This window comes from Eleutherodactylus coqui, chromosome 10, assembly GCF_035609145.1.
Source record: "Eleutherodactylus coqui strain aEleCoq1 chromosome 10, aEleCoq1.hap1, whole genome shotgun sequence".
In the NCBI taxonomy this organism is placed as follows: domain Eukaryota; kingdom Metazoa; phylum Chordata; class Amphibia; order Anura; family Eleutherodactylidae; genus Eleutherodactylus; species Eleutherodactylus coqui.
Window position 1 is genome coordinate 23,303,931 of NC_089846.1, and position 11,193 is coordinate 23,315,123.

Consider the following 11,193-nt stretch of genomic DNA (forward strand, 5'->3'; position numbering starts at 1 on the left):
GTCCTGTCACTTTCTATACCGTTCTTTCCATACTGGCCTGGTGATCACGTTGGGCTGTAACATGTTCTCTTTATTTTCATTCTAGCGGTAAAAAGATTCGTGTAGGTGCAGGAAGCAGACGTCAGGGGGCTCTCACAAAATCCCCTAAAAGTGAAACTCTAGATCCAGAGCTTTCTCCCAGCGACCCGTTCTTCATGGACTCTGAGGATGACCTTCAGATTGATGAGACCCCACGGAAGGAGAGAAAACTGCCGCCTCCAAAAAGAAAGCTGCATAGTACGTACCTAATGCTTGCCTTGGCCTGCTAGATATGTGCGCCCTTTCATTTACGTAGCGATGTTATGGGAATTGGGATCAATGAGTATGCTTCCATAAAGGTGTTGTGCAAATTTAGTAGAAAGTGTTCACCTTGAACGGAAGCAGCGCCACTCTAGCCTGTGGGCAGTTTCTAGTATTGCAGCTTAGCCCCATTCAAGTAAATGGAGCTATGCTTCAGTAGCAGACAAACCACATGGACCGGAGTAGAGCTTTCATTCCCTTTCATGTTGTTCTGTACAAACTCATTTACTTTTTAGAGTTCCCACGGAAACTTCCAAGAGCCAAGCCGTGTTCAGACCCCAATCGGGTGAGGGAGCCAGGGGAGCTGGAGTTTGATGTGGAGGTAAGTCATACATCTGGTTGTATTATAAAGGAGTTTGTGAAATTCTTAGACTGAAAAGCAGTTTTGTTCACATAATAGGAAGATTATACCACAGATGAGGAGATGGGAGAAGCTGATGGAGAGCTTGGCGCCAGCAGTGGAGGAATATTGGACCTACTGAAAGCTAGTCGACAGGTTGGAGGCCCAGACTACTCTGAGATTGAGTAAGGAGAAGCTATCCAGCTGCTGTAACCTTCTCATTTGTCTACTTCTAGTTACCTTTAAATTCCATTCCCTACAATGTACTGCTCAACCAGTAAAGTCTATGGACTACTCGGAGACACTTTTTTTTCCACTTGTGTTTTGGGCTGACAACCATTTTTGCAATGGTGTTTACTTAACATTTTGCACAGTTTTGTCTTCTGCAGCTTCTATCTATCACTATACATAGAAACTGCAGTCTAATGCCCCATTTAGACAGGAGGATCTGTCAGGCAGACTATGCCTGGTAGCTCGTCCCAGTGGAACGGACTCCTGTGTAATAGCGCAAGAGTGAGATTCGTTGGCATCACTCAGCGCACTGCTGGCACGGAGGCGGAGTGGGTTGGGAAGTGTGCTTTCCCCGCCTCCATTCACAGTAAGCAGACAGTCGTTCAGAAGTGACCATCTGCGGTTTACACTGAACGGTGCATCATTCATGCATGCAGAAACTGAACAACTCTCATTCAGTCGCTGCATGAATTCACATGAGCCGATTATCATTCAGATTCTTGCGGGAGCGTGGGAATTGGAGCAATTCTGAATGATCATTCCGAGTAAATGGACTGCTATTATCAATAGGGGATCTGTGCTGACACATGATCTACTGGGATTTAGACTGCGGTGTCTATATTCAGTGATATGTAAAAGCTGCAGAAGGCAAACAATGCAAAACAGTTAACCAAACACTACTGCAAAAATGATGGTCAGCCCAAAATATATGCAGTTAAGTGCGAAAAATGTCCCCCCAGAGGTGTCCATAAGTCTTTATGGTGGTATTCTAATTTTATTTTATGTTATGGCGCATTCTATTAATATGCTATAACATTAAGATCCGTAGCGGTCCAACGTCTGGGACCCCTCTGATTCCAGGAATGAAGCGACAAAAGGAGTCACCCAAGGAGCTGCAGAGCTTAAGTGGCAATGTTGCCCCTTTTTTCTGCCCCCCCCCATCCCCAACGATCATGAAGTGAGGGCATATTCTACCATTTATGGTGATAATGCACATATATAGTTGATAAATATATTTTCTGCTTTGCCTTGAAGTGGTTTCTCTACAACACAGCGAGCTCCACCATAACTAGAAGGGCTGCCAGAACTGAAGTTAGTGATGAACGACTTCATTCATACTCCATTCCTGGCAGCCCTTCTAGTTACGGTACACCTTGTTATATTATTTCTATTGTGTGTCCAGATTACCAGTTGTTCCCAGCTCCTAATACCTTCATTAGTGTTGTGCCTGAAGGCCCATTTACACGTAAATTTGTTCAAACGACCGAAAATTATCAATAATTGTTACATTTAAATGCGGGTATCGAGCACTTTTCTGACTAATTTTAAGGTGAATTTTTAAATCCATTGTTTAGACACTGACAGATTAAGTGTCTCTTAATAGACCGCACCCTGTTATCTCTACGGGAGTTGGCAGACAACATTGTGTTTTGCCAGCAACCAGGAGCAGGACAATGCAGGTGTGTGCACAGCTGGGTTTGGGATTAATCACACCCTTGACTCTGCAAACGCTGCAAATCAAGATGATAAAGTGTTAGTGGCCATTAACGCCTTATGCAAATAGATCGCAAAATCTTTCAGTTGTTTAAAAGATTATCTTTGCGTGTAAATGGACCTTAATTCGCACAATATAAATGGATATGTGCAAATTCACTTCCTTTTCCTTTAAATGGTTTTCTCAGACTTCACACACTTGGCGCAGTTATTGTTCTATCTTTTCAGTTCAGTACAACATAGACTTTAGGCCCATTTACACGACTCGATGATCGCTCAACTGACAGTTTGAGGGACAGCTTTGAGCGATCATTTTGCATAAACTTTTAAGTAGCTACTCAGCTATTTAATAGCAATTTAGTGTGCAAATGAAGCCTTTGCTGAATGCAGTTAATAGCCCGAGGGCTCTTATCTGCTTCCAGTTCTCCACGGGGAAACAATGCTATCGGTACTACCCGTGGAGATCTGCTGATAAGGCTGAAGGACGATTTTTAGGTTGACCTGAATTTAACGATCAGCTAGCAGTGCCTGAAAAATGCACGATGGGCGCGCGTTTAGACGCAACGATGATCGCTCAACCGATCGCTTTTTTTAGCTTTTTTTTTTTTTTTTTTGAGCAATCATCGCTACGTTTATATGGGCCTTTTGCCTTAAAGTAAGCTTGTCAAATACTTCTTGGGGTATCAGTTGAGTACACTGGTAAATGTCCGAAGGTACGAGGGACCAATTGTTACCTGCATTGTGTTGCACTGCAGGCTCATTCTCCAGAATTTTATTTTGTGCCACACGCTATATGGAGACCGTCATTCTGGCTGGTAGAGGGTCACCGGACATGCGCCTGCTGCCTTAGTACAGCGCAGGCATGGTGATAGGGGTGTATATAATGTCTCCAGCGGGTGAAGATGAAGTCACGGAGCTTAAAAAGGGCACGAATTTTAAACTCTGGGCAGGGAACAAGCCCGACCGCAGGCAGAGGTGAAGCGCCCATCGAATGGTCGACCGCTAATTAGCGTATAGTGCGTGGCACAGATAATGACCTGTATCTGGAGAATGAAGCTGCAGTGAAACGCAATAAAGGTAAGAATATGTTCCTCATACCATCGGATATTTACCAGTCGATCAAGTTGATACTTTTTGCGGTTTTTTTTTCCAGGGCAAGCCCTTTTCTAAATCCATAACTACTAGTCATGTGCTGTAATACATGGTCTTCTGGAGTGCGAGCCACCCCTGTGCCATGACCTTGTTCTATGATTTCTACATACTTTTCTATTCCATATGAATATGTTGTCCTTATTCAGACGAACCCCTTTAGCATCGTCATTTTATCATCTCTTCATAATCCTATATTCGTACAGTGAAGCTCCTGCGTCTCCGAGCACCCAAGAAGCAATCCAGGGCATGCTATGCATGGCAAATTTGCAAGCCGCCTCGTCATGTACACCCTCCAGTCTGCAGGCTTGGTGGGCAGCAGGACAAGAGGGTGGTGCTTCAGGAAGTATACCACAAGGTGGTAAAGCTGCAGGGAGCAACAAAACTGGCAGCAACGGTACCAGCGGAGGCACGGGTAACAGCAAAGTTATTCTGCGGCCGGGAAAAAGGCCGGTAAGACGACCAGCACATCGCAGCATGGACAGCGAGGACGATGATGACAGTACAGATGAGCAGGAGACCTTGGGAGCATGTTTCAAAGACTCAGAATATAGTGAGTGCAAACTTTTTACACCCATACATTTTATTTACCGTGTTTACAGGAACTAGAGAGGCAGTTATACCCGGCTGAAAGATGGCGCTCCCGAGAACAGTATTGTTATCTGATACGATCATGGGCAGTACTTATTATAATTAATGTTACTACTTGTTTCTAATTAAGTACATTGTCACATTCATAAAGTGATGACGTTGTATTTCTGCAGTTTATCCATCTCTGGAATCAGATGATGATGACCCAGCACTGCGGTCACGGCCCAAGAAGAAGAAACAGACAGACGATGCTCCATGGAACCCAAAAGGTATATGTGTGGCTGTGATAAGTCCAACGGTCATGTGCATTATACAACTGGGACTAGAACCCAACTATATCTACTGTGATAGACTGAAGGAAACCCCTCAGGATCCGGGGAACAGTGGGGGCGGGGGGAGGTGCAATATAAAGTAGTCTATATAGTGATAAGTCCGCAGTAAGTGATATGCTCTCACCTAGACCCGTCTCTTGGGGCAAACGGGAACCTGAGGCTGCAAGAGAACAGCTTTTCCCTGGGCTTCTCTCCTATTAAGCTATTTGGATGGATATGTAGACCCAGCAAGAACATTGACGCTGCTCACAGGTGTCCAGTAAAATCCAAGATGGATTCCACTATGAAGGACTTGATTAAAATACAGCTATGTATTATGATCCCGGAATGGAGGAATAAAGGACAAATGGGAAAAGTGTTCTGACAGGTTTTGTGTTTTTACATGTCAATAGGCTAGAAACCAGCCCCATGTAGTCTGATGGTGAGGGCAGACGCACTTACATCCATCACCTACCTATTGTCCATGGCCGTTTTGGTAAAACGCTGCAGGTCTTCCCGCATAGATATACCATTGTTTGTAAATCCCGGCTCTGCCAGTAGAGAACCCGGACAGACCGTGTATGGCAGCGAGTGCACTGGCCATGCCCGAGTATCACACGGACGTGCGCAGTGTGACTTTTTTTTTCTTTTATTCCCCTATACGAATGTGGTACGCAGAGAAATGGAGCATGCTGCAATCCGTTTCTTGCGTGTATCTACACTCGGTGTTTACACGCACGTGCATGGAGTAATAAAAGTCCATTGACTCCCATTCACCACGTATCACACGGCCGTGCATCGCGGTGAAAAAAACGCCCGTGGACATGAGCTCTTACTAACATATATAGGGCAGGTTACCAAGAAAAAGTGAAAAGACACCGGTCACGGCACGAACTCCCAAATCGAAACAGCCTGAAAGGAGGATTTATAAACTGACTTCTCTATTTTTATTATTCAGTATTGACCCAGCGATATAAGATGTGTTTTGGGGTAATGGTACTCCTTCCTCAGTCGTGCTGGGTAGGTACACCTCAGGTTGGTACACAGCCAGAAACACTCTTGACCAAAGCAAAGTGCAGATGGCTTGAAGGACCTGGATCAATATCTAATAATAAAAATAGAGACGTCATATCCTATCTCTGAGTTTTGCTTCAGTTGGGGAGTTTGCCCCCTAACCAGTGTGTTTCATCTTCGCCATCTGTACCACATCCACCTTCTACAAATGTGGCATGTTGCTGGATTGGCAGCACTACTATAGACATTTCCTTCTACCAGCCTTTTTAGGCTCTGCACATTTATTTTTAAGGGGCTGCTTTCATGGAGAGAAGCACAGAAATTACAGTACAATGTAAGTGACTGGGGCTTTGTATAACCCATGGCACAGTCTGCATATAACACTTGCTGTGGCTTCTCAAGCTGTTTCCACATAAAAGCAGTGCGGCGCTCCAAACACAATAGGCAAGAAATTCAAACCCAAGCAAAATGCATAAAAATAGGGATTTATTAATTTTGCTTCGACTTAAATTTACTGCCTATTGCGACGCATAGCATCCCAGTGCAAGGAGGGTAAGTGGTTAAAGGCGCATGTTGAGGAGGACTGCAAGTTCCAAGTCTAGGTTATAGGGATTAAAGTGAAGTTTTAATGCTCCAGTATGATCTGGAAACATACGAGTCCAAATGAGCCCTTTGGTGTTTGTTCATATAGACCACCTTATTACGGCATAACATGTATTAGTACACAGACTAATATACTTGCAGGTACTATATGCCGGAACATTGAAATTAAAGATGTCTGTTTTGGGGTTTTTGTTTCAGCACGCGTCACTCCAACACTTCCTAAACAGGCTCGTCCAGTTCGAGAGGGAACACGCGTGGCTTCGGTGGAGACGGGATTAGCTGTGGCTGCGGCAAGACTCTCTCAGCAGGTGACTGAAAAAAAAGTAGCAAATTAGGGTGGCTTTACCGACTACTCAGACAATAGTTGTCCTGTGTGAAGTGTACGAACGGCTGTTGGTTGTGCGCTTTTACGCAGACCAATTGTTCAATTCCGCAATCACAAAATGTCTTTCGATGACTTGTTAGAGGGTGTGAGCTTCTTTGGAAGGCATATATTTGAAATTTCGACACTCCCCCCCCCCCCCCCCCCCTCCCCACCCCCTCCCACCGCACACTCATTGGTTGCTGAGTCCACTGAAGGCATGTAAATACATGTGAGCAGTCTTCGAGTAATGAACACTCGCTGCTGTGGTCTCACTGCACAAAAAACAAACAAGAGACCATAGCAGTGAGTGTTCTTCCAAAGACCAAGCAGGGACTGTTCAGTGCTTTCAGGAACCAATGACTGTTAACTGGGAGGGCAAAATGTAAGCTAAACAAAAGCGAGAGCCAATCGGCGTTCGGTGGGAGGCACACACCAAACAAGGGCTTACCTCCCTGCAAAGTTGTTGGTTAGTCGTTCAAAGATAACGATTACCTGTTTACGCTATAAGATAATCAACTAAGAACTATTTTCAGGTGGTCTGAAACAAAGTGACTAATGAACGAATTCTTGCTCATCCCTGAATTTATTGGCAGGGTTTACACAGAACTGTCACTTTCATTTGCTCTAGCAAGTGACTAGATGATTGTCCTCCCATGTAAAGGCACTGTTAGACCAGCTTCCAGCACTTAGGGATATGTAGGAGGCCGTTACCTTATTGTGTTCCTTTCTCTTCCATTAAACAGGAGCAACAGAAATCTCAGAAGAAAAAAGTCTCATGTAAGAAGAAGCCGCCAAGCGAGCCAGAGCCTCCAGTTCTCCCATCTGAACCAGAGCCACCTCCACTGGAACCACAGGTCGATGTCTTCTCGGGCAGCCTTGTGGATCATGAATACACAGCAGGGCCCAATATATTTGGCATGGCTCAGGTTAACCGAGGCACTACCCCTATGGCACCCGGTGTCTTCCTGTCCCACCGGCGGCTTTCTGCTACCTCTCCATCAAGTCAAATAGTTCAGGGTAAGAAATTTGATTTCTCTTTATTCATTTGAGATCATTTCAATACTGGTGTTCCTATTTCTGTTGTGCTTGCACATCACGATGCTTCAACTCAAGTTCCATTTATTTATATTTTAGGGAAGAGGCCCAAGAAAGGCTTAGCAACCGCGAAGCAGCGTCTGGGCAAGATCTTGAAAATCCACAGGAATGGAAAGCTGCTTCTGCTGTGACCTTCTTCCTTATGCTCCTGCTTGACCCTCTGGTTGAATAGATTTTTGTAGGGCTACGGGACAAAGCCCTCAGCGAAAGCAGAGCTGCCTCCCCCCGGCTGTGCTCACTTATTTTTTTAAGAACTGCATATAAACATTACATGTTTTAATAAGAAGCAAACCAAAAAGGCAGGCTGGACAAAGACCCTGATGAGGGTAGGATCCACGAAAGACAAAACCGCCGGTTGGTACGGGCATGCCTCATCCTCTGCCCTCGGGTGGCAGCTTTCTTCCATGAAGGTCACTGGTTTTACGGGCGAACATTTAAACATGGAGTGGGGACTACATGGAAGTGCCGACATTTCCTCAGATGTAAGCTCACTACATGGCCTTTGGGTTCAGGTTTTTATTTGTTTTTGTTTTCACTGACTTTCCCCAAGGACGTTGAGACATCAATTTTAAGCAAGGGGGTAGTAGAACAAGAACAAAAATCCCTATTTATATCTACTGCCCCCTTCCCCTTACTATATGACCTTCCTCTACTTCTCTCCTGACATCACTAAAGTCATGATTTTACGTTTTTTTTAATTTTTTTTTTTTTAACATAGTCTTGTACTCAGCACTTGTCCTGGCTGTTGTGAGAACGGAGATTGAAGAAGGGTCTTGACATTGCCGTTTCCTACCTTGGAGTACTGGAGGACATTAGAACAAGACGACTTCTCCAAGGTTTCCGCAGTTTCTGGTCTCCACTTGTCCATCCTGCCTTCCATATCCATAGAAGCTCTAATGATGTTGGTGCCGGATGGACTGTTAGGGAGAGGAGCGGTGGCCGGTTTTAAGGGAAGGCTTACAGCAGCAGATTAGTTTTCTTGCCACACTCCAGCCCTTCTTTAGTGCTCTTCCATGTTATTTCTCCAGAAATGCGAATAGGAGGAGGAATTTGTACGGGATCCAAGTCCACAATCACATCCATGTAAACAAGCTCATAAGGGTGGATTCGCACGTGGCATGATTTTATGCCACTGCCAAACCTGCATGTGTTAAAATGACGCCACACGTAAATCCACCCTTACGATGTCTTTTTTTTTGTTCTACATTTTCGAGTGATGTTTGCAGTGCAGTAATAGGGATAAGGTTGCTAGTGCTGCAGGACCTAGTTCTATGGCTGCACCAGCCCCAACTGGTCACTTGTAGTTTTGCAGAGTGTGAAGAGGCCGAGACTCCCAGTACGGCAGATCCAACTTGTTCCATGCAATGTAGATAACAAACATTAGGTTTCTTACACTATTGCATCTTCCTGAGATCCAGCAGAAGTATCAGTGATGTTCCCTATGTAGCTACTCCCTGCACTGGGTGTTTCCTAGGATGCCACGACTTTACTTCAGCTGTGTTAGTGAAGAATTAAACATCATCACAGGGAGTCTATGTGGTTCCGTACTACTGAGCCTTAAGGGCCTTTTATCCATCCTGATCACGGAGCAGGAATGTTCACCTGAACATGCTTTTACTCAATCATTGGGCCATGTTAAACGATCAGTTGATGAATGTGCAAGCGCTTGGTTGTTGGCGTGACCAATGACCGCTCTTTAGGGACAAACGAGAGTCAAAATCTGCATCTGTAAAGGCCGAGCAGCTGAATGCAGATCTCTGAGCCAGAAGAAGTTGGTAGGTGTAAAAGGACCCTTAGTGGGAAGAATGCCTTCGTATTATGGTGTCCTTTGGAAGATGTCAGAAATTCAGCTTTTTCTATCAAAAGCTGTATGAATCAGAAGAAAAACCTAATTTCTTTGAAGCCACCCTACACCTCCAATGTCTGTCGTATGAAACCCCATACGACCTTGCCTAGAGCAGTTTTTAATATGGCTGTGTGCGTATTGGCCTTCGAGGCAGTTACAGGCAACCTGTCGTCTCCTATAAGCAGCACAAGCTCGGTTAGGGTGCTCATAGGAGTCCAAGGGTGGTGTTTTTATATTTAACCCGCTGCCTGCCTGCGTTGTCACCCAGGGAAGTCGGCATGACTCTTCTTCAGGGAACAGTATGTAGATGTACACTGACTGACGAAAACAGTCACACGGTTGGGATTACATTTGAAAACTTTTTAAATTTCTCTTTTTACCCAAAACATAAGCGTGCGATGTGCCCGCCTAAGCGAGAGTAGAAGAAGAGTCTGCTTGTCCGGAGGCACAGTGTCTGCTCTAGCAGCTCATTCCCATTCAGGGTAGGGCTTGATATACACCGGGTCTGATTTTACGCCACTAACAAATTCCCCATCGGCGTGGCTTCTGTGGGCGTTTGCTGCAGCTTTGGCTCTTGGCAATGTAAGGCTGTATTCACACAGGGTGGATATGCTGCAAAATGTGCTGCTGAAAATATTCTCAGCATTTATTGTACAAGTCAGGCGGATGGAATTTAGAAAATGTCGTCCAAATGTAAACCTGTAAATGCATAGAAAACATGTACCGGTTAGGGCTCCTTCAGATGGGGATTGTGCGTGCATTTTCGCTTGTGTAAACCGCATCCAGAAGAACCCATTGCTTTCAGTGGGTTTCCTCACATGAAGCATTTTTGTTCCCGCATTTCCGTCGGGTGAAAAAGTACACGGCCTGCTATATTTTTGTGTATTTACGTGTGCGCACTACTCTATAGGAGTATGGGGTGCGGAAATGCGTACCCTGTATGAATGAAATCACATACTGATCGGCGCACTTTCGCAAGGAAGATCGATTACACCTGGAACTAATAGGGTTGCCCCGCCTGTTCAAACGTGTCCCGCACCTGTGTGAATGGGTCGGCGGCAGCAGAAAAACGTACAGTAAGGAGCGTGAATCTGCTCGCGAAAGCACGTGATAACGCTCAATTCAGAGCGCAATTACGTCACGCATTTGCGAGCGTTAGATCGTCACGCTCGTCTGCAGGAGCCCTTAGGGGCAGGTTTGGACCTTACGGGTTTGCTAGGCATTTTCTGCTGTAGAGAGTTAGCAGTGATTACGCCCCGTGTGAAGGCGGCCTTAATCCACAGCAAACCTGCATATTGTACACGCGTATTTTGTGTAAAATCGTATCCCGCAAGAATCTGCGCTCCGGATCCAGCTGGCGGTTTTGCTGTACTGATTGAAGGCACTTTTCATATCTGCAAAACGGATTTAATACCAGAGACTCCATATTTTTTAATTTTTTTGTAAACACACGAACGGCTCAGGAAGAAGATGCAGTATCGGAACTAAGACTTTACCAGCCAGGGAAAGAGGTTTTAGCAGTTTGTACAATTAGTTTTATTATTTTTTTTAACAGAACATAATAAAGCAAAAGTTAATTTAAAAAAAAAAAAAAGGAAAAAAACTGAAAAAGAAAAAAAAAAAACACCCAACAGCACCATTGCAGATGTGTGAATGACTTTCTCACTGTGTTTGCGCATCAGCTTTCTATTGTCGGGCAGCTGTATAAGAAGCGTTTCCTACGTTCAGGTTTCTGTTTACTATTTGTAATTTATATATTTTTTTTAGACTGTCTGGTTCCCTCTTCAGTAGCTATAAATGACTACGGCTGCCGAAA

At 44.8% G+C, this 11,193-nt stretch overlaps 1 protein-coding gene across 1 annotated transcript in view; it reads left to right on the forward strand.

Moving 5' to 3' along the window:
• PHF8 (PHD finger protein 8) overlaps window positions 1–11,193 on the forward strand; it is a 32,789-nt gene extending 21,596 nt beyond the window's left edge. The window contains exons 15-22 of the mRNA XM_066580567.1: window positions 86–276; window positions 576–661; window positions 740–864; window positions 3,760–4,106; window positions 4,318–4,413; window positions 6,271–6,380; window positions 7,180–7,453; window positions 7,571–11,193. Of these exons, the coding sequence (XP_066436664.1) occupies window positions 86–276; window positions 576–661; window positions 740–864; window positions 3,760–4,106; window positions 4,318–4,413; window positions 6,271–6,380; window positions 7,180–7,453; window positions 7,571–7,662 (1,321 nt within the window). The 3' untranslated portion in view covers window positions 7,663–11,193. The remainder of the gene's footprint in view (window positions 1–85; window positions 277–575; window positions 662–739; window positions 865–3,759; window positions 4,107–4,317; window positions 4,414–6,270; window positions 6,381–7,179; window positions 7,454–7,570) is intronic.